The 23,995-nt window shown below is 42.3% G+C and overlaps 1 protein-coding gene across 2 annotated transcripts in view; it reads left to right on the top strand.

Annotated features, from left to right (window-relative positions):
- The window catches only part of PTPRB (protein tyrosine phosphatase receptor type B), an 89,020-nt gene that overhangs the window by 54,156 nt on the left and 10,869 nt on the right, over nt 1-23,995 (top strand). For both annotated transcript variants that reach the window (XM_032803812.2, XM_032803813.2), the window contains 14 exons: nt 1,020-1,289; nt 1,955-2,218; nt 2,931-3,194; nt 3,532-3,813; nt 7,172-7,450; nt 9,881-10,030; nt 12,427-12,670; nt 15,128-15,234; nt 16,495-16,594; nt 19,364-19,447; nt 19,564-19,581; nt 19,705-19,786; nt 20,249-20,339; nt 22,895-22,971. In XM_032803812.2, coding sequence (XP_032659703.1) covers nt 1,020-1,289; nt 1,955-2,218; nt 2,931-3,194; nt 3,532-3,813; nt 7,172-7,450; nt 9,881-10,030; nt 12,427-12,670; nt 15,128-15,234; nt 16,495-16,594; nt 19,364-19,447; nt 19,564-19,581; nt 19,705-19,786; nt 20,249-20,339; nt 22,895-22,971 — 2,312 coding nt within the window. The remainder of the gene's footprint in view (nt 1-1,019; nt 1,290-1,954; nt 2,219-2,930; nt 3,195-3,531; nt 3,814-7,171; nt 7,451-9,880; nt 10,031-12,426; nt 12,671-15,127; nt 15,235-16,494; nt 16,595-19,363; nt 19,448-19,563; nt 19,582-19,704; nt 19,787-20,248; nt 20,340-22,894; nt 22,972-23,995) is intronic.

Genomic DNA, 23,995 nt, shown 5'->3' with positions numbered 1-23,995 from the left:
AGGAGGCACTATAGACAGCTGCGATCCACAGGGTCCTGGGCTGGAACTTGAAGTAGAGGGCGGTCCCGGGTTCCCCCCAAACCTCCCAACTCCTGATCAGACACAGGAGGAGCTGACCCAGACTGTGGATTCCACAAGAGGGGAAGATCACTGAGGTGAACAAATCCGCCAATAAGCGCAGGACCCACCAAGGTAGAGGAGGAACTTTGCCACAGTATGTAATTTTATATAGAGCAGACACAATGAACAGAGATGTGCATAACAGGCAACTTTTCTAATGATGTTGGAGTGTTGTACACAAATGATGAAAGCGAGATGTGCAGCCAAAATGTTCAGAAATCAGGGCCACAGCGGCTCACATTCCATCTAGTCTCCCGTGTGCTGTCCTTCCAGTTTAACTTCCAGTGTTTCCAGAATTTCAAAAAAGGCCTGTATCTCCTTGAGTACAAGTGTCCCCAGTCAGGTTGCCAGCTGTCTATTCAGCTCAGTTTAGCCCATTTTATGAAGTAGACTTTAATAGAAGTGATTTCAATTCACCACTATTGGTAGAACAAAAAAATCGGTGTCTTTCAAAATCCGTTTAATCTAATCTACAAGTTCTAAAGTGCCTTAACCATAATCATATAATTATTGCATGGTACTTGGTGCAGAATTAAGGTTGTTTGGATGCCCTACTGACGCATTTCCATAGATAAACATTCATACTTCTTTTTTTTTTTAAGTTTAACCTTCACTCTGAATTTCCAGAATGTATAATGTTTGGTTTGGAGATAATTACAAGATCCCTGTAATACATTTTACCCATAAGTACTGATGGATTTTCTTAATCTTAACTCCATCTGAAAGTAGTTTTTGTGTAGGAATTGTGTGTGTGTGTGTGTGTGTGCATGCATATACACACATACACATACATATACTACATGGATCTGTATGTGCCGACATACATAAATATTTTTCATAGTTAATTAAGATAATCCACAAACACATATTAACCTCACAATCTCTTTAATTGTTCCCAGTTCCTGCCTCTGTCCAGGGATTATTTGCAGATCATGCCTACAGCAGTCATTCCTTGTTAGTGACTTGGCACAGTGCTCCTGGAGTGGCTGAGAGATACGACATCCTGCTCTTGACTGAGCAAGGTATCCTTCTGAGCAATAAATCAGAGCCAGCAACTGCTAAACAGCACAAATTTGAAGATTTAATACCAGGCAAGAAGTATAAAGTGCAAATGGTGACAGTCAGTGGCGGGCTCTTCAGCAGACGAGCAGAAACCGAAGGCCGAACAGGTAGTTAGAACATTTTTACAGCCTTATTTACAGTATCTGCAGTGAGTTATGGTATGAATATAATGATTCCTCCAAATATCTAGTTATCCAGAAAGCTTCAATAGGAACCAGTCTCCCGGTATCAATGCATTGTTTTTCTGACATATGTTTAATGTAAAAAATTGAAAATTGCTTACAAAGTGGTGTGGGTTTTCCAGGTTGTAGTGCATTATTTATTGAAGCACAGAATTGAGGAGTGTTGCTATAGTTAAGGATCTCTCAGCATATCCATTATATAGCCAGTTTAACTCTTTCTATTGTCTATCCTTACATTTACTTGGCTTATATAGGATCCTAGTGCCAAGTTGAATACAAATATACTGCAGGTGTTGCCAACCTTTTCTCAGGCAAAACTTCACATTGATGTTAAAGGGAAGTCTAGACTGGAGGATTGAGCCTGTTGGGTATCATACATATTACATATGTGTTGCTAAATGGCATCTATAACTTACAAAAGTTTTCATCTTGTTTCTGGACATCATTGTTTTTGTGCGTTTAACGTTATGTGAATGTAGTTCTCAGTGACTTAACAGAAACTTCTTCTAGTCAGAAGTGTCATTTTACTGAGATTTAGCTTGGTTACTAGAAACTCTGACATTTTCTCCTGTATTTATTCCTGTTTCCAGTCCCAGCCGCTGTCACAAATCTGAAGGTCACAGAAAACACCAATGGACGTCTATCATTCAGCTGGACTACCTCCCAGGGAGAACTGAACTCCTATAATATATTTCTGTACAATCCTGACAAATCCCTCCAGGGCAGAATTTCAGGGGACCAGAACCTCCAGCAGTGTTCTTTCCAGAACTTGCGGCAAGGCAGAATGTATAAAATGGTGATTGTTACCCACAGTGGAGAGCTCACAAATGAGTCATCTGTATTTGGAAGAACAGGTAGGAGCATCTAGCAGGATAATCCATCCTCAATGAAATCTTCCTTAAGGACATCGGTGAGCTACTCTAATAGTCAAAAGCTGGTACTAGAGTCTTGTAAAGCTGCTAGAAGTATCCAAACTCTCTTGATACATCAAAAGCATTACCTAAAAGGAAGCTAAATTCTAAATCATGTGACAACTGTTTTCAGATAATAAATATATAAATATTGTCCTAATTTATTATCTGTGGCCCAGCGGTACCTGGGTGTCCCAATCAAGGGCAGGAGCCCCATTGTGCTAGGTGCTGTACAGGTATAAATAAAAAGACAGCCCTCTGCCCCAAAGAGCTTACAACACTGGTTTAGGATAAGATGCAACAAGTGGGCAAAACAAATGGGAAAGAGGGAAGACAAGGTAGCTAACAGTGAAATGACAAAGTTATTCATGGTCAGCACTAGTTTCAGCTTACCATTTGTCTCCCCACTGCCAGATGGCAGGGTGTTGTAGGCATTTGTAAGAGCTATGTTGCTCCCGCAAAACCTCCTCTAATCTCCCACCACTCCCTCCGCCCTCCGACACACACACACTGAAATTCCCTAAATTGGTTTCCTGTTTTTTGGCCACCTGTGCTATGTATCTAGATCTTTATATGGCCATTATCACAGCACTACCATAGCACTATTCTTCCCCAAAACATTCAGCGTGTAGTAACTGTGTACCCTCTCTTTCAGTTCCAGCCCCAGTTATTAATCTCAGCGGCTCCAACAGAAACATGACAAACAGTCTATGGTTCACCTGGGGACCGGCATCAGGAGATGTAGATTATTACGAACTGAATCTTTATAACCCAAATGGCACACAGAAGGAAACAAAGCATGGGAAAGACCTGAGAGAGTGGCATTTCCTGGGCCTAGTTCCTGGCAGAAAGTACACCCTGGTTGTAGTGACCCACAGCGGTGACCTGACCAATACAGCAAAAACTGAGGGAAGAACAGGTAAAGAACTGCAATGGCTTTTTGCCCCCAACTGTCAGAATTTACAGCAGTTCATTGGTATGTGATGGATTTATTCTGAGATGAGATTTTTATTGTATCAATTATTAAAGGCATAGAAAAGTACAAGTAAGACAATCATAAATGGTATTACATTAATGGCAGGAAATAAATCAGAGTCCGACTGGTTTGTTCAATGTCCTGTTTCTTATCAATGTTACTGTGCAGAGGCTGAAGAGAAATGAAGAAGTCTAAGATAATGGCTGTTTTGTCTCACACCCCCATCCTGTGTGCAAATGTCATGAGACTTTTTTTTTTTCATTTTGCCCCTTCTATTTAGCACCCAGTCCTCCTAGTGCTGTATCATTTGCTGATGTTGCAAACACCTCCCTGTCAATCACCTGGCTGGGTCCCCTGGACTGGACGGATTATGATGACTTTGAGTTGCAATGGTTTCCGAAAGATCCCCTTACAGTCTTCAACCCATACAGCAGCAGCAGATCAAAGGGACGTATCATGTATGGCCTTCGACCGGGGCGGCTCTATAATTTCAGTGTCAGGAGCGTCAGCGGCAACACCTGGAAGACATACAGTCAATCATTGTCTGGAACTGTGAGAACAAGTAGGAATCCATTTTTTATTTAACCCTTAGTGCTCATCTGGAGATAATGCTGAAACAGTGCGGCCAATGAGTTAAATCTTACCCATCCCAGTTAAGCATTTATTAATTTCTACTAGTTGACTCAAGAATGGCTGGCTATGGATTCAAGTGGAAATCAAAATGTTCCTTTGTCCTGCCCTACAGCAAGTATTTAAAGATTAGAAATGAACACAAGCTCCAAAATTCAGATCCAGATCAAAACATTCCTGAAATTCTGGACTATTTGGTTCCGGGTTTCGATTTATCATAGAATCAGAGAAATGTAGGGCTGAAAGGGACCTCGAGAAGACATCAAGTCCAGTCCGCTGCATTGAGGTAGGACCAAGTAAACTTAGACCATCTCTGACAGGTGTTTGTCTAACCTGTTCTTAAAAACCTCCAAGGATGAGGGTTCCACAACCTCCTTTGGAAGCCTATTCTAAAGTTTATCTAAAGTCATGGTTAGAAAGTTTTTCCTAATATCTAACCTAAATCTCCCTTGATGCAGATTAAGCCCATTACCTCTTGTTCTATCTCCAGTGGCCATGGAGAACAATTGATCACTGTCCCCTTCATAACAGACCTTACCATAGCTGAGGACTGTTATCAGGTCCCCGCTCAGTCTTCTTTTCTGAAGACTAAACATGCCCAGTTGTTTTTTTTAACTTCCTCAAAGGTCAGGTTTTCTAAGCCTTTTGTCAATTTTTGCTGCTCTGCTCTGGCCTGTCTCTGATTCAGACCCAAACTTCTTTGAAGTTTGGGATTATTTAGAGTCGGTCCATCAAGATATTTTGAGCAATCAAAAAGGAAGTGTGTTCTTGGGGCAGAAGAAGGACTTGGGTATAACAGATTTGAAAAAGTAAAGTCAAAGAGTTCCTTTCCTCTCAATAGCTGTTTGTCAATGTTTGTGGCTTCCACCCATATTTATCTGAGTCCAGCTGGTCTCATTAAGGGTTTGGTGTGAAGTCTGCCTTGAAATGGGCAGAATAGCTAAACCATGGGGAATTATTTGGAACGTACAGTAATTTGTACTTTGAGTCATATGTTGTACCTCATGTGGTGTAACTAAAACACATATTTTGCACAGTGAAATACATACTTCATAGACATGCCCTTTTGAGATGGGCATTTCATATGTTATACAGCAAACCAGAGTCACACATAGGTCATGTGAATTTTGTCCTCTTACCCTTGAGAGGACTGTGTTGTGATTTCCATTTCTGATTATTCAACTGAATTACTAGTCTTGTGATAAACTGCAGATATTAACTGGCTGGCCTAAACTTTCATTTTATACCCTTTTGTTTCTTTGCATGTTACACCTTGCAAATATTTTAAGTGGCAAAATAGCAAATTTTTGCCACTTGAATGCAAAATGCCAATTGGAGAGGTAACAGGACAGAATGAAGATGTCAGCTGCTATGCTTCTTCCCCCTAATCACATCGGGAGGCAGAGTAACTACAGCAAAAAGTCATATTAGCGATAGTGCCATCTAGAGGGGAAAGGGGAATGGTAAGGACTTTCATACGCACACACCATTTAGCCCCCTTAGTTTTCTTCTACAAAAGACCTGCAAAACTGGGCTCTGTTTTAAAAGGAGTTGGGCCGAGACGGTGGATGAGAGGAGTCATGAAAAAGCGTGACAGATATTTGACAGATATTTGATGAAGATTTGGTCTATACTTTGGGAGGATGCAGGGGAGTGAGTGTGTACGTGCGTATACATATACACACAGAGTATAGGTTAAAATCTTAACCAAAAAAAATTACTGTGTACTCTGTAATTTCTCTCAGTGGAAATTCATACCTGATATAAGTGGGTGGAAATCACAGGGTCACATTCTAGAAGGAAAATACTGTTCACTTTTGCCCTTTTGTTCCTGCAGAGGTCTGTGATCAGTTTGTTGCTTGCATTGATTTTATGCTGGAGGGAAATGTAAAGGCCTTAACATTATGGGCATGTTTATTAGGTGGGTCACTGTACTCCTTAGCTGATACTTTGTAATTGTAAAATGATTTGTTTCAAAAAGAGTGCTCAGGCCAAGATTTTCAGAAGTGACTGATAGTTTGGGATGCCCCAATCTTGAAACTTTTTAAGGGGGCCTAATTTGCAGACAGTGCTAAGCACCTGCCCTCTGAAAATCTGCCACTTTAAGGAGTCAGAAGTTAGTACCTATAATTATTCATCACTTCTGAAAAACATGGCCTTTTGATATTTAGCATGTCAACGGACAACAGTGGTTAGACCAGGGGTTGGCAACCTTCAGCATGTGGCCCATCAGGGTAATCCACTGGTGGGCTGTGAGACATTTTGTTTACATTGACCTTCCGCAGGCAAGGCCCCCGCAGCTCCCAGTGGCCGCGGTTTGCCATTCCCAGCCAATGAGAGCTGTGGAGGGCCATGTCTGCTGACGGCCAATGTAAACAAAATGAATCACAGCCCACCAGTGGATTACCCTGATGGGCCGTGTGTTGAAGGCTGCTGACACCTGGGTTAGACCTTTTTCCAAGTATTATCTGAATGTTTTTAGTTGATTGTTTTTTTGGTTTTGGGGTGGTTGTTTTTTGACATGCATCTCTAGTTTTTCACCTTTGAAAATTAGAGTTTGACAATGGTGCCTTGATTTAATTTAATTTAATTTTTGTGCTGTGTCAGAATGTATTCCTTTAATTAGAACACTTTAAATAATCTTATATTATTTAGTAACCTTGTATTTTTGCTACAAGGAGCTGAGAGGTAATTTACTAATTCCTGCTATTTTCTCTCTCTCTTTTGCATTGTACAGTACTTGGTTCTTCAGCTAGAATTTATTTCTTTAGACAATTGTGGAAAATAAGGCTGAAAGGAAAAAGAGAAATTTATAAATAGCACATTAAACATTTGTGTCTTTCACTGTAGAGTATGTGCAATATGATATGGACATTTCATTGTAAGAAGTAAACATTTCAATTACACTGTATGATAAAGAGTTTTTTTTAACTAGGTTTAAGCTCCAGTTGTACCATAGTTGTAATAATATGTTGAATTCCTATTGTAGCTTTCATCAGAAGATCTGAAAAGTTTTTTTTCAATTAATTACTGACAAGTCACAGTTCTTTGGAGGTCGATGGCATTAATTCAGTTTACACATAGATAAAATGAGGTCAAGTGACTTGCCTAAAATCTTTCAGCAAGTGTGCGGTAGAGCTCGGAATCCTGACTCTTAGTCCCTTTGCTCTAATTAAATGATTAATTTAGACTCAAGTGCTAAGAATGATGCCCTGAGCCATAGAGTGAGCATAAAATGTATAATGCATGTCCTCTGTTACATTACACTTCAACCTCTCCTCCATCTTCAGGACCAGACAGAATACAAAACCTTCACTGCCGGCCACAAAACTCTACTGCCATTGCATGTTCCTGGACTCCGCCTGACTCTGACTTCGATGGATATAGCATTGAATGCAAAAAAATGGACACTGGAGAAGTTGCGTTTTCCAAAAGGATAGAGAAAGAAAGATCTTTGCAAAATATCATGATGCTAGTACCCCACAAGAGATACTTGGTGTCCATCAAAGTGCAGTCTGCAGACATGACTAGTGAAGTAGTTGAAGACAGCACCATCACTATGATAGACCGTAAGTCCTTGATGTCCAAAATACATAAGCACAGTGGCATGGAGGGAGAAGGTGAACAGGGATAATCTATCATCTGGTCCCATTGATTAGTCAGCAGACTTTTCGACCTCCAGACCTGCCTGTTGTGTCACACCAGCCACCAAAATGTGTGACCAGTGACCAAAATGGGGAACACCTGTGTTTAGTTTCATGCTGTGCCAGATTATAAGGGACTTAAACTATACAACTTGCTTTAAAGGATGTTTTATCACTGTGTGAATCATATTGTAAAACTAGTTTACTTGTCTCATGCAGTGAGAACAAACTTAAAAACAATTGTTATAATCTGTCAGTCGTGGCACAACATGCAGCCTACAAGTGTTCTCCCCCGGGCTTGCCTCTTTGCTGCCCCGTGGCCCTTTCCTCTCACCCAATGCCATCACCAAGTCAAAATAGTGGGAACCTACCTAGAGCCTTCAGGAAGTTGGGGGCAGTGCTTCTTCTTCAGGCTTTACTCCCTCTTCTCTCAGATGATAAGGTTGCCTCAGGCAGTGGAGATGAAGGAGGAGCACTGCTCTGCAGAGTCTTCCCTTGGGCTGCAGATGGGTGGCAAATGGCAGCTTGCAGCTTCTCAACAACATACACAAGGAGGGAGTTACTGCCAGCCAGTTGTGGCAATCCATGGCTCACCTCCATTCTGGGTGGTACAGCATGACAGAGAGCCTTAATTACCCCCAAGGCCAAATGTTCCATGGAGCATAGTGTGATTGAGAGGTCTGGTCACCAGTCCCTCCTGTAAAGCCAAGGAGAACTACAGAGTCCAGTCGCTAAAAAAAACCCTCTGTGATGGGGTATATAAATCCTACACCAGGCAACAAGGAGTTAATGAGCTAATGGGGACTCAGCTGAGAGATGTCAGAATTGGAGGAAGGAACTTAAAAGGGAGAAACCCAGCTCAGTTGATGACAGATCAGGGAGGAGAGCAGATCTTGGAAAAAGAGATGGCTAAATGTAGGAGCCACTGCCCAATGGGCCCTCCCTGAAGGAAGGGAGGACCTGATGCTGACTCACCTTGAAAGGAGACTATTCCTCTCTGTGTGTTGGTGAACTTAGATTAGGGCCCCAGCCTGATGAGTGCCCTCTGAAGGAAGAGAGCCTTAACCCAGCTTTGGGACCATTCATTTGGGTCAATTCCCCTTTCTTCTGTTCACTGACAACCCTGGAAGGGCCAGGCTATCTGGGGCCCAACTAGTGGGCTGGGCCTCTTGGGACTGGAACTGGGAGTGGGAAAACCACCCAGACATTCCAGAGCTGTGACCCCAATGAGTCCTGGGGCCCTGCCCAGAGCCTGGGAAAAAAGAACGTTGTAACACCCACCCTTCACATGAATTGCAACCAAGCCCTGTCTCTTCTCTACTACAAGAGATGCTATGAGTTCCGATAAAATTAGAGCTAACCTGAGCAGCACCAGAAACAGCAACAGAACTTCTTTGAAGGCTTAACTGTTCTCCATTATTTTCATGTTTAGACATCTCTGCACTATCAGGTTCTGGTTGATCCTGGAAGCAGGACTGTCTAAATACCACAAGGGAGCCAGCTCTCCCAAGAATTCCAGACTGGACTTACAGATTGAAGATATCTGGCTAGGATTCAAATAAGCATGTGAACTATTGGTTCCTTATCCATACTGAAACCCTTTACATTTTGACCACGACTATTAAACAGTAGATACTGACACAGTAGATGTGGCTGTGTAGGTTATTGAAAATGTTTAGCTGCGATCTCTACGACAGGGCTGTAGTGTTCCATTGGAAGGCTTGCATCAGATGTGCTTTATTTCCCCCTCCCTCTTTTTCCTTTTCCATTTAGTTCCTGATGTATCAGTGTTCAACATATAGCTTGTTTAGACATGTGGCTGATACAAATGCCAGTTCCCTATGGAAGCCGTACTGTAAATCTGATATCAGATCATCCATGTGTAAATTATTTGTGTAATTGATTCAGTCTTGTGTATTGTTTGTTTATTGTTCCATTTCATGTAAGGGGGGAAATCTAGGCGTTTAAAAGCAAATTTCTATCTGCAGCCTCAATGGTCTCAAAGTCCCTGGATTGAACCCACCTCTGAAAATGCTATTTTAGTGGGTATAATTTAAGACTGCATGGGTTTAATGAGACTTTAATGCAATCCTGAGCAACTTCTGCAAGAAATCCTACTGTAAGGAGCTGCCTCTGTCATTATGTTTAAAACACTGCTGGTCTGTTACATTTTCAGGCAGCTTCTCTGCTGAAGAGGGATACACTTTGTGACTGCAAAGAGCATAAAATGAGAGACATTGGGTCTAAATGGTTGAGTTTTGTTGAGATTTACACCTCACTTGCTGTTATTATGTAATTACAAATATATAGACGGTGATGCACTTTATTTCCCCTTCCCACTCTCTTCTTTCCCAGGCCCCCCTCCTCCACCTCTCCACATCCGAGTGAACAAAAAGGATGCACTCATTACCAAATCTTCCATCAACTTTACTTTCAACTGCAGCTGGTTCAGTGACACCAATGGAGCTGTGAAATACTTCACTGTGGTTGTTAGAGAGGCCGATGGTAAGTTTTCATGAATTAATAGGTTTCTTTCTGTAACCCATATTAACACAAGAAGGGTATTTGTCCTCATCTACTGGCCAGATTTCAGAAGAGGCGTATGGATCTGCTTCTGTATCCAAGACAGTGAACCTGGTCCTTTAACTCAGCAGGGAGATGCTTTTAGATCCAGTCTCCATTGGCACCATAGGACAGAGTTATACTTCATTCTCTGGGATGTTACCACCCACATGTTTGGACAGTTTCCTTACTTAGAAGATGAGAGAACTCAAAGCAAATGTCTCAGAGAATAGAAATGGGACAGATAGTCTTGCTATGCACTGATTCAATAATGCAGCTTAGATACTGACTTGAAGCAGGTAGGAGTGCGTCTCAGCTTCAGTTTTTGTTGCCTTTAATGTTGCCTGATAAGTCATTATTAGAAAACAAAGGTAGCTTAGGGTATGTCTATACTACCTGTTGGATCGGTTATCAGGGATCGATTTATCGGGTCTCATCTAGACACGATAAATCAATCCACAGATCGACGCCCGTACTCCACCTTGGCAGGAGGAGTAAGCAGCATTGATGGGGGAGCCATGCCAGTTGACTCGCCGCCGTGAGGATGGCCAGGTAAGTTGAACTAAGATACTTCGACTTCAGCTATGCGAATAGCATAGCTGAAGTTGCATATCTTAGATCGACCCCCGCCCCAGTGTAGACCAGCCCTTACAGTCTGAATAAAATGATTCATGTTTATTTCATGAGGCAAATTGCTCTCACGTACACCAGTGTAAATCAAAGCAGAAAATGTCCCTATAAAGTGCATATAGATTTTCTTCCTTGTGCTATCCTGTAAAGAAGAGTAGTTTTGCAGTTAAAGCCTTAAACTAGGACTCAGGAGATCTGAGTTTAATTCTTGACATTGCCACAAGCTCTCATTGTGACCTTGTGTAAGTCACTTAATCATTTTGTACCTCTGTTCCCATGTAAAAATAATCCTTTTTTTCCCTCCCACTCTGTGTTGTTCTTGTCTAGTCAGAGTGTAAGCTCTTTGGGGGCAGGGACTGTTTCTCACTATATATTGGTACAGTGCCTAGCACAGCTGACCCTCTTAGGCATTATCATAAATAATAAAAAATCAGGATTCATTTCTGGGGACTATAATCGTTTCCTATTGCAATTATTATCTGTACTCTCTGGCTACTTTTTTTAAACCCCCTGTGGAAGGAGGCAGATGGTGGGGGTGGAGGGGCCACAATTATGCAGCAGAAGTGATTCACACAACCTTCTCAAGGCATCAGAACCCCCCTGTGCACACTGTTCTAGAATGGGATCCAGAAGAGAGAGTAAAGTGCCCTGAGTTATCTAGCCAGGCAAGCCAGCATTGATCCAAAAATGTCCCCATAGACGAACATGCAGTGTGGGTTCAAATAGAAGAGAGTGTGCCTGGAACACACTGAGCTAGGCTGAGTCCAAAAATATTAAGGGTATGTCTACATTGGAGCTGGAGGTGTAATTCCCAGCTCAGGTAGACATACACATGCTAGCTCTGACTGAGATAGCACACTAACAAATGGAGCAAATGGTGGTTCCCATATGACATCCTATGTGCAGCTGCCGCTCTGCTGTTATTTTCAGCACACTAGATTGATCTGAGCATGTCTGTCCCAGCTGGGAATGACACTTCCAGCTGCTGTGTAGACATACCCTAAGACTTAATTTAAGGAATTGTGCCACAAGTCAGTAGTGTATGAAGCATCACTCACTTAACAAAAGCGCAGATTATTTCTTTAGGACATTCAGTAATTTGAGTCTGTAGAGGTCTCTGTAAAGAAGGTGGCTTTCATGTGGCTTAACAATTTTGAAGACAGTATAGCACAGTCTTTATCAGACTGTAAGAAGCTTTTTAAACCACAGTGCCAGGCTGCTTTGAAACACATAATTTCCTATCTGTAGGAGTTTGCTATTTGCTGTAGTAATCTGCTGTATTCTGCTTCTCCTGGGGATCAGATTACCACACCAGACCAGCTGTTGTTTGTAAAGATAACATAGCTACTTATGACTCCTGTAGTTAAGGTTAATAACAACAGTTCATATGCAGTGTGTTTCTTTCATAGACCTTTAAGTACGTTATAAAAGAAGGTAATTTGGCAGATGGGAGAATGGAGGCTCAGAAGGAAGTGACTTGTCTATGGTCATACAACAGTTCCAGGTCAGGCTGGAAATAGATCCCAGGTAGATAACTCCCAGTCTCATGCTCTATTCACTAGACCATGTTACCTCCCAGACAAAGTACAGAAGTTTGTCAAGTGTTAAATATGTCTATTGATGCCCGGGGCCTTAGATATTTACTGCACGAATAGCATGAGAGCTATGGCATATGATGTGCAATTCTTTTTTTACCATTTTTTTCCTAGGCAGTGAAGAGCTGAAGCCAGATCAGCAGCACCCATTACCTTCCTACATGGAATACAAACATAACAATTCCATACGTGTTTATCAGACAAACTATTTTGCAAGCAAATGTGCTGAAAATCTTGACAGCAACTATAAGAGTTTTGACATTAAGCTTGGAGCTGAGATGGAAAGTCTGGGGGGAAAATGTGATCCCAATCAGCAGAAATTCTGTGATGGGCCACTGAAGCCAAGGACTGCCTACAGGTTAGATTTATTGTGGTAATTGTGCTGTGTGCTGTATTATTAGGTACTATGCTATCTCGATGCCTGATGTACTTGAGCTGCTGTAGATTAATAACCTGTGTTACATAGTGTTCTCTGTGTTGTATTGTGCAATTTATAAAAGCTTTGTCCTTGCCCCATCTCACAGGTAATATATAAACAATTCCTTCACCAGCCTGGGAATGCTACAACTCATTATGTGCAAAACTTGGTGCAGTGAAAAGACCTCTTTTATCTCTTACTTTGATGGAGAACTTTGCTACAATTGCTAATTTCTCTATGGAGAGACTTAAGGGCAGGATCAGCAGCTGAGTCAGGGAAGCATTTGGGACAGCTAAAAGGGGAGAGCAGAGATGCAAAGGTAGTTTTGTGTTCCTCTAATTCTGTGGACAGGCTGCACCAGGCCAATCTGCTGGTGCAGATTAAAGCAACCTAAAGGCTATTCTACCCTGTGCCAGCTTCCAGTAGACTCAGGAAGCCTGTACAGCAGCTGAGGCTCACCAGCACAAAGGGAAGATTTAGCCACAGTCGGGTGTGGTGTGGGAGCTGCTAGAGCACCTGTACACCTTCTGTTGAGTCCTCTACACTGGCATGAACTTCCAAGCGCTGAATCCAATTACCTTAAGGCCACTTTGTACCTAGGGAACACCAGAAAGCAGCTGCATCTAGGCCTTAGATTTTAGCCAAAAATTAGAGTATTTGACATAATATCCCCAAACAATTAGGATTTGTATTTCAGACAAACCGGATACCATGTATGTTTATTTAGGAGCTGCAGCTTCACATTAGATGTCATTACTTTCCCCTGCAGCATTAAATCAAGCTTAGCTGCTAAATGTGGACTATTAAAAACTTGATGGGACAGTTGTGCAATTGACGTGAAAGCAGCTTTCAAGTGGGCTCTAGCTGGGTTCAGTGGAAATTATGCCCACTTATCCCTACTTAGAATGAGACTTACTGTGAGTCAGGATTTCTACCTCTTGGCAAGCACCAGCCCCACAAAGTGACCCAGTACAAGAAGGGCAAGGACTCTCTCTATGCTCAGGGAAAGAGGAGATATGATCAGAAGCAGAGTGGTTATGGTGGTCAGACAAAGCCTATCTTCCGTAAGAAGGCCAAAACCACAAAGAAAATTGTGCTGAGGCTTGAGTGTGTGGAGCCCAACTGCAGGTCCAAGAGAATGCTTGCCATTAAGAGGTGCAAGCACTTTGAGCTGGGAGGAGACAAGAAGAGAAAGGGCCAGGTGATCCAGTTCTAAACTCCATCTTGTTCATTGTTATGGCATCCATTAAAGTTTGTGAAAAAAAAAAAAAAAAAAAACTTCTTTGATTCTAAATTCTATCAGCTGGCTGGCAGGAACCTCCACTACAGGTTACCAAAGACAATGAGAGCTGAGTGACTAGATCAACAAACCATTCACAGACACTCATTTCAGCTTTTTAACAAATTTGCTTGGACTTCATTTGAGCTCCTTTTGGTTTCTGTGAATTTTCTTAGAAATGAGTTTGCTGAGAGGAAAAGTCATGGAGTTAAACAGCGAATTTCAATTGAATGTTGCAGAATTTTTTATTTTGTTCATTGTACATGTCTGTATCAGAAACCTACTTAAGAACTACATTAATCCAGTCCAAGAACGGAAGCTTACCATGTGACCAGTGAAATCAATGTGTTCATGTGAACGGATTTGTTGATTGATTTTCAGTGACAAATTTTTGGCAATCAGGAGCTTGTGAAAATAGCAAAGACCTAAATCCAACAAAGACACCGCTCACTGTGATTAGTTTGTCCAGCTCATGGGACTTCTTTCATGATCCCCAGTAGCCTAAGGTAACGAAGCCCCAATCCTGAAAAGATTTACGCACATAAGTAGTCCATTTACAGGACTAATATCAGGAGAGATGTAAGTAGGTCCAGAATACGACTATTCGCATGCAGAGGTGTGTGCAGGAACAGGAGCATAGAATGTAATCCGAATCCAAGTCGCCATATGATAGTATTGAGGGCAGTTAACATAACATATCCATAGATCAGCTAGTCAGCAGTTCTTTTGGTTTACCGCAGCCCTATACAAAGAACACCCTGCGATATATAAGCCTTCCTGCTGATCACAGTTAGGCAGAATTTTTTAATATGTTGTAAATGTCATCTGGTATCTAGTCCTTCTTTCATTTTCCCCACATATTATTGAGCAAAAGATACTAAAAAATGGAATGAACTGCTGAGGTGCTCACAATATTGGCTTTGAAACTCTCACTAAAGCAGAAGCTGAACAACAAAAGGTATAACAATAACAGTAGTTAAAAGACACAGGAAGTGTACTTAGTAAATGTTGTGTGGAAGCCCTGTTTTGTGATTTTGCTATTTCTGTGTTAATCTTTAGTTTTCTCCTATTTGATACCAACTCCCAAACAGATCTAATAAACCGTTCTGTTTTTTCAGGATCAGTATCCGAGCTTTCACCCAGCTCTTTAGTGAAGACATGAGGGAATTCACTGAGCCACTCTTCTCAGATACGTTTTTCTCTTTACCAATCACTACTGAGTCAGGTGAGTTTCTTCTTTATTCTCTACTAACCAGTTACATGAGTATCACACCCATTGGTGTTGGAGTGAGTAGGAAAGTGCAGCAAGGACCTTGTTGCTGAACTGAGTTACTTTGAGATTCAGCTCTCCATCAGTTAATGTTTGGTATTCAGCACTGTCAGTTAAAACAATAGCTGTGATGCTTCCCCTCCCATCCATGATTTCCTTCAGAAATGTAAAGCTTCCTACAGATTATAAGTGTTCACTTTAAAAGGGAGCAAGAGAGAGAGAGAGTGAGGACTGTGCAGCATCCTTCAGGATAGAAATAATATGTAGGGCTAGATTCTCCAGTCTGCCTTTTGCCACTCAAGCTGCTCAAAGTGAACAGAAATGGCTAGTGGAAATTTCCCTTGGTGCAAGGGAGCTCTCTTCTGGTGTAAAACTGGCAGAGATGGTGTAACCACTTCCTGCACCAGCTGTCCCATGTGTCCAGGGTGTAGGGGAGATGTCAGAGGTGGGAGGGAGGTGTGGTGGAACTATGCTGATCCTTCACAGTGTAAGCTCACCTAGTGACTTTATGCCAGTGGCAGGAATTAGACCTGCTCCTCAGCAACTCTTAACTTACGCCGTGGCCAAGCAGCACAGGATCAGGGAGCCACAACCAGCCCCCTATGTACCCCCATCTCAACTATGGTGGAGCAATAAGCCCATAAGTTATAAATTATTTGGGAGGGAACATATTGCCCAATAGAGCTGGGGTCCCTGACTTGGGGGTCTCTAGTCACTGTTACAATACAAACAATAAATAACAACACAGCCCCTTGATACAAGGCTCTCAATACATTTTCCAAACACTAATTAAGCCTCAAAAACCCTTGAATCCAGGCAACAGTTACTTCTGGATGTGAGAATGAAATGGTTTCATCATCCAGTATAAATGGTCTCAAAATGGGACTGAACCAGTGAATTATCCTAGACTCAGTTTGAAAAATCCAGTGAACTACTGTAGCCTGGGGAGGAGACCCAAACTCCTGGAAAATCTTGCTGTTTCTTTCACTCCCTAATTGTATGGAAGGAGAGAACTTTTTTCTCTTCTACCTGTTTCTTGCCCACCTGATGTATGGTGTAAATTCTTGGAAAAACTAAGGAAGTAATATCAAAGCTCAGTCCTCCAAATATATGTGCAGATGATGTTCCTTTGTATTTATACCAGTGTCTTTAACTGATAACATTGTATATGTCTAATTCCTTTGCTCTGTGTGTGTGTGTGTGTATCTATCTTAGAGCCCATGTTTGGAGTTATAGAAGGCGTGAGTGCTGGTTTGTTTCTCATTTTGATGGTGGTGGCTGTGACTGCTTTATTTGTCTACAGACAAAAAATTAAGTAAGTAGAAACTTCCTGTTTAAGATTTTGTTGCACAAGGTCTGATGAAATTTGATTTTCTATCTGAGACACTGAGGAAGGAGTAAAATTGGATGAAAACTTTAAATTGTACTTAGGAAGGCAAAAACTTCATTTCATTTCCTCCACCATTTGTACAAATTAAATATTGCACTAAGACTCATATTGTCCTTGATTAAGAAACAGGATTTCTACTGATTAATAGGAGTTGCATGTTCAAGGCTGCAATGTGACCTTTGGCTCTTAGTAGAGCTGATCAACACATTTTCACTGGAGCAGTTTTCTGTAAGAAAATGTGGCTTCATTGAAACTTTTCATGCAGGGGCGGCTCCAGACCCCAGCATGCCAAGGGCATGCTTGGGGCGGCATGCCGCAGGGGGCACTCTGCTGGTCACCGGGAGGGCGGCAGACGGCTCCGGTGGACCAGCGACAGGCAGAGCACCTCCCGTGGCATGCCGCCCTGCTTGGGGTGACAAAATGTCTAGAGCTGCCCCTGCTTTCATGAGAACTTGTTGATTTCAATGACATTTTTGATGGGAAATCTTTGAAACGATTCATTTTGACCCTCTCTTTTTGGAAACATTGAAATATTTTCTTCCAATAATGTCAAAAAGTTTAGTTTTGACTTTATTGTTCCATTTCATTTTGCACTGACTTTTATTCTATAATATTAATTTTATATCATATATATATATAATTTTAATTTTAATTTAAATATATATAAATATTAAATATAATATTTTAACATAAAATGATAACTTTTACCTTATTGAAACAAAACATTTAATAGTATTGAAATGAAAATTTTTGATATTTCTGAGTCAAAAATTTTTGGAATTTCTATTCTTTGGGAAATTTTGAAAATGCAACATTTCACCTGGAGTTGGAATGGAATGTTTCTTTGAAATGTTGGGAATTGTTTTCCAACTAGCTCTAATTCTTAGTCTGCATGAAATTATTCTCTAGCAGTTTCTTCTAGACACTTAAGCCCAAATTCAATGCAGATGTCTAGATGCTGACCATGAAAAAAGCATGTGCACTTGTATGTAAAACTTGCATTTGTTTTTGCATACAGACAAGTACATGCCTACATATCTGTATGCATACACTGCTACCATGAGTAAAATGCAGGTTTTGCATTCACAATAGGTGTACACATTTTGTCCTGGCTGCTACTTATGCACCTGCATTTGAAAATATGTCCCTTATCCTCTAATTTATTTTTGCTCTGTGTAGTTCGAATGTAAATCATATGAAGTGCATGTTTTCTCAACTGTATTGTGATTTCTTGTTATGAGCTGTGTTCAATGGGTCAGTGAACGTCGGTATATTTTTCTGTGTCATATACAGTAGGTAAATGTTTCTTTCATTTACAAGAAAGGTTTCTGAGGGAACAAATGGTGATCAAAGATGGAGAGACCATGTGTGTGGTTTAGTGGAACATCAGAATGTAGGACTGCAAGGGATCTCCTGAGTCACTGAGTCCAGATCCCAGCTATTGCAGGCAGCCCCACCGTATAATCCCATTCATAAAAATATCAAGCTCCATCTTAAAACTAGTTTGATTGTTTGCCCCCACAACTCCTAGTGGGAGGCTGTTCCAGCATCTCACTCCTTTGACGGTTAGAAACCTTCTAATTTCCAACCTGAATTTGTTCATGGCTGGTAAACACGAGGAAGGGAGAAGAGCTATTTAGCTAATGGACAATGTTGGCACAAGAACAGACGGGTGTAAACTCGCCATGAATAGTGGAATGAGCACAGAATGAATTCCCCAAACTCCCCAAATCTTTCCGAATGCTGCCACTGACTCCTGCTCTGATCCTTCACAAGTCCCAAAGGCCTGATTTTTCAGAGGTGCTGAGCACCCACAACACTTGAAGCAAGTGGGAGCTGCAGACACTCTGCACTTCTGAAAAGCGCAGCAGTAACCTGTTCCACATCTGCACATGGAACTAGGGATAATACCTAGCTCACAGGGATGTTCTGCAGAGCAGTTGGTTAGGTTGTATCCTACCATAGGACACCCACTAGGACTGGCTGGAAAACAAGAATTCCATGTCAGCAGAAATTTTGAGGATTTTACTTTTTTTTCATTATGTGTTGGAACAGAACTAAGAGATTTCTAAATTTTTCAAGGGGGAAAAAAAACAAAAAAACAGAGAGCGACATTCAGACCAGAGACTTGAACCTGGGTCTCTGACATACCAGGTGAGCCCTGGCCAGTGAGAGAGAGAAGTACCCACCCATCCGATGAAGTGGGTATTCACCCACAAAAGCTCATGCTCCAAAACGTCTGTTAGTCTATAAGGTGCCACAAGACTCTTTGCTGCACCCAGTCTATTGGTTATACTGGGGTGGGTGCTTCTCTCTCTCACTGGAAATTCCCTCCTGGACCTGAGAAACATTATCGAAAAAAGGTTTTCCATGAAAAGTTTCCGTTTTGACAAACCAGCATGTCGGTCAAAAAATTCCTGACTAGCTCTAATACCCACTTTAATGGTAGTTTGAGGTGTGTCTCTTATGCTAAAAGCAGGTCATTACTGTTTTACACCATTTTTTCTATGTATGATATAAAATTATTATCCTATTGCAGCAAACTAAGGTACAGAGAAACTGTGCAGCTGCAAAGATCCATTTCAGAGCAGCAAATGAATCAGCCATCTCTTTTTATTCCTTTTCTTTATTTCCTGCCACAAGATACAACATAGCACTAAAACCAAAGTAAGAATAGCTTCCTTTGTATTGCAGTAATGGCCATGAACGACCTACAGCAAGGCTGAGCATTCGCAGAGACAGGCCGTTGTCCGTCCATCTGAACTTGGGGCAGAGAGGGTAATCTCAAAGTTTCTTTCTAAGAGAAAACTGTTTTAACATGGCATCATAGATGAAACAGTCTCTCCAGTCACTCACTGACAAGTTGTTTCTTTTTCTTTTGAAATTATTTCTAGGAGCCGGAGAATTTCCAGGTAAAAGCAAATATTTTGTCATTTAAAACATCTTCCTTTGTAATGAATTAGATGAATAATGTCCTTGTTCTGTCTTGGGGTAACTTTGTTTTTTGTCTTTTTTTCTTCTGTCAAATGTTTTAGTCCAATAAAAGTAAATCAGTTTGAAGCGCACTTCACCAAACTCCAAGCAGATTCCAACTACCTCCTGTCCAAGGAGTATGAGGTACGAATCCAATCCAGTAAAACCATTTCTTTACTGAACTGACTGGCTGGGTGCTAACTGTGGCTCACTAACCCTTCAGCCCCAGAGACATGCCTTCCTGGGTTTTCTTCACACAAGTGAAAATGAGTTTGACAGTCTGAGCTTAGACCCTGTTTGTCCTGCTGCCAAAACCACAACTTAATTAGACTCAGCTTCATCCAGCTGGCAGCCTCCATTCATCAGAGGCCCAGCACAGGACCACCAGGATGTGCTAAGTGTCAGGACTGAGTTGTGTGAGCAGAGCTCTGTGACAAATCATGAACAGTGCCTACCGGCAGTGTGCCTGGCTCAAGCCAATGGCACCAGTTCTCTAATTTCTGTCTAATAAAAATCATTTCCTTTCCCTGGCCTTGCATGCTGTACATTCCGTGTTGTAGCATCCTTTGATTATTTTCACCTTGCATTCATTTTGGCCTTTTACAGGACCTAAAAGATGTGGGTCGTAACCAATCATGTGACATAGCGCTTTTGCCGGAGAACAGAGGGAAAAATCGATACAATAATATATTGCCCTGTAAGTTTTATGTTTGGGGGTATCATATTATATCACACCAGCTATTTTTCACTTCTTTTCAGGATGGGATGGGGCATGTAGCGTATCCCTTTCCTTGTTTCGCCTTGTCAGAGATGAAATAGCATTGCCAAGCCAAGTCTTGGTGCTTTGATGCTGACGGTGTATGGCCATGAGCAGCTTTAAAACAGCAGCTCCCATGAAATTTCACTTCCCCCCAGAGGTGTAATGACTAGTGCTCATTCTGTTTATAAAAGGCTTCAGCTGTTCTAGCCTGTCAGCAGTTCTGTCAGGGTGGATAGTAGGAATAATAGAAACCTTGTCAAGTGTGTTTTGTGTGATCAGCAGCAGGGCTACTTGCTCCCTGGTCATTCAGATATAGTCAGTTCAAACCTGTCTAGTTGCCACAAATCACTTATTTGACATCGATAGGTGACAGTCGCTTCCTTCAGAGTGAATAATGAGCCTGCAGTAGCACAGTGCCCCCAGCATGGCACAAGGCGATAATCCTGAAGGAGTCCTCTTTCATACAAGACAAAGATCCTGACTGTACATGGCACATGAGAATGGGGACAGCCCTGGGGAATGCCCTTTGGAGGTAATTAGCCCACCTTGAATAGCCCCCTGGAATTTCAGTGGGCTACGGTAGCACTCAGCTTAATTTCCAGTCCTAACTTGCCATGTAGTATTGCCATGTGCCGTGGTTAGTTGCCATGTTTTATCCAGAAGTGGCTGTATTTCAGTAGTGGTGATGGGATCCCACTGTGGGTATGTCTAACTGCAGCTTGGAGAGTGCTTCCCAGCTCAGATAGAGAGACATATGCTAGCTTCTGCACTTAAAATAGCAGTGTAGCTGGAGGTAGCATGAATGGTGGCTCAGGCTACCCACCCATGTACATACCCAGTAGGTCTGAGAGGGTTTGTATTTGTAGCACGCTAGCTCAAGAAGAGTTGCACTTGTCTGTCTACCTGTGCTGGGAAGTACCCATCTGACTGCCGTGTAGAGGTACCCAAAGTGTGTGTGGCGCTCTGGTACTTTTATGTCTGTCTGCCCTGGATGGGCAACTCTGCAGCCAGATACTCAGGAGAAATGCTGTCTTGCTAGTCACCCAGCATTTTCCCAGGGAACTGCACAGTGAAGTTCTGTCAAGGGGAAGACTGTGTGCTGTCCTCCATGCATAGCTGGCCCTGCCATCAGCGGCAAAGAGGGATGCAGCCACAGTCCCACCATTACTTTAACTCCCTACCTCTTTCAAGTAGCTAGCACCCACCAGAGCACAGCCAGGCAAGACTTGTGCTCTGCAATGGGATTGCACTCACCTGTGGAAAAATGGGGTGAAGTCTCTCTGGGCTAAATCCACAAAGGTACTTAGGCATTGCAGTGCCTAACCACTAGGTGCCCTGCCCAGCCCTCCATCCTGAGTTAGACATCTAGGCTCCCCATCAATGCATGAGGGGAGGGAGGTACCCAACACAGGGATCCTGTGAAACCATCAGTGTCATGCAAAAGGAAGGAGACAGGACTAAGGGCCCAGATACACAAAGGTACTTAGGCATCTGATCCTATTGGTCTGGGCCTCTACTTACCTGACAGGCCAGAGGGAGGCACCTCCCTCCGCTCACAATTCTCCATCATGAATCCTCTCCTGACATTAAGCACCTGAGCTGGGTAAGCCCATGCCTAGCAGATGAAACCCAGACCATTCTCCTGAAAGACAAGAGAGACCCATCCCACTGTAGCCAATAGCCATGTGTTTATAGCACTCACTTGGAATGTGGGAGACCTGTTTTCAAATCTCCACTCAGATTTGAAACCAGGACTTGAACCCACAAATCCCACATCCAAGGAGAGTTCCTAGCCCACAGGGCATTGTGTATTGTGGCTGGATCTCTCTCAGTCTTTCCTGTTGGAGCTTTCCACTTAGTATAAATAAATGGAGGAGGGACTTAAACCTGGATCTCCTGCATCCCAAGTGAATACTCTGACCACTGCGCTCGGGGATAGACGCTCACACTCTCGTTTGTGTGATGGCTGATCCTGAAGATGTGCCCCAACATCTCTGGAGTCGGGCCCCACACGTGAGATTGGTGGGGAAACCACTAGTTGGAGAATCCTGTTTTGGAGCTTCAGCTTGAGCAACAGTTCTGAGCAGTTTGTTAACTGTGGGGTGGTATCAGCTGTTAGGCAGCTTTGCACATGCCCACCATCGGAAACATAGATGCTTATCGGGGTAGGCAGGAGCTTAGCGGTAGTTTTGAGTGTGCCAGTGGCACCTACATTGTGGCCTCAGGTGCCGAATGAGGCAGTTAGGTGCCTGTGGACCTTCGCGGTTCTAGTTCCTTGCATACAATCTTGCTTATCAGCCGCAATGTGTCTTGGAACCCCCCCTGGTGAAAGGTGTTGTACAAATGTGGGTGGCTGTCATTTGCAAACAAACCCTCCAACTGTGACCATGACAGTGCAGTTGGTATTTTTACATGGGCACATTTCCATTTATGTGAAAGGGATGAAAAATCAAGACCTGGGCATAAACCTCTTGTAATACATTTCTTCCCAGATGATACGTCGAGAGTGAAGCTTTCCAACGTAGATGATGATCCTTGCTCAGATTATATTAATGCAAGCTACATACCAGTAAGTGGCTCAATAGTGTTTTTTATAGCCCTTGTCTCTCCAATGGTAATTTCACCTCCCTATGAAATTTAACATGTAGCTAGATTCTTAGGGCTCCTGTCATAAACAGATAGCTAAGGGTTAATGTTTCTTTTACCTGTAAAGGGTTAACAAAGGGAACCAAACACCTGACTAGAGGACCAATCAGGAAACAGGGTTTTTCAAAGCTCAAGGGAGGGAATGTTTGGGTCTGTGTCTGTTCTGTGCTCTCTCAGCTATGAGAGGGATCTTTCTATCTTCAAACTTCTAATCTTCAGGTTCAAGTTGTGAGTACAAAGGAAGCAAAAGTATAGTCTTTTAAATTGTTTTGCTGTATTTGCATCTGTGTATCTGGCTGGTGGAGTCTTTATGTGTATTTGGCTATAAGTACTTTAAATTGCATTGTTTTGGGTAAGGCTGTTTATCTCTTTTCTATTGTTTATTCATTTTTCTTTTAAGCAATTGATCCTGTATTATTGTCATCTTGATACAGAGAATATTTTATGTCTTTTTTCTTTCTTTTTTATATAAAGTTTTCTTTTTAAGACTTGTTTGAGTTTTATCTTCTGGTTAAGGCCTAAGAATGAAGGGAGGGGGAAATCTCTTTGTGTTAGCTTGACTAGGTTTGAAGCTGCATAGCCTCAGGGGAAGAAGGAGGGGGGAAGGTAAATTGCCCTCTCTGTTTTGCATTCAAGGAGTTTAAGTACAGTATCGCCCAGGATAACCCAGGGAGGGGAAAGCTGGGATGAGATAACGAGGGGACAAGGGGAGGAAGTTGTTTTCCCTTTGGTGTAAGGCTCAGGGCTTCTGAGTCTTGGGGTCCCCCAGAGAAGGTTTTGGGAGACCAGAGAGGGAGCCAAGTCCTGGAAATCACTTGGCTGGTGGCAGCAAGATCAGATCTAAGCTGGTAATTGAGCTTAGAGGGTTCATGCTAGCTTCTCAGTTATGAATGCTAAGGTTCAAATCTGAGTAGGAAGCTACGACAGCTCCCTCCTTTCATGTGTTC

This window comes from Chelonoidis abingdonii, chromosome 1, assembly GCF_003597395.2.
Source record: "Chelonoidis abingdonii isolate Lonesome George chromosome 1, CheloAbing_2.0, whole genome shotgun sequence".
In the NCBI taxonomy this organism is placed as follows: domain Eukaryota; kingdom Metazoa; phylum Chordata; order Testudines; family Testudinidae; genus Chelonoidis; species Chelonoidis abingdonii.
This window is presented reverse-complemented; position numbering and strand designations above follow the sequence as displayed.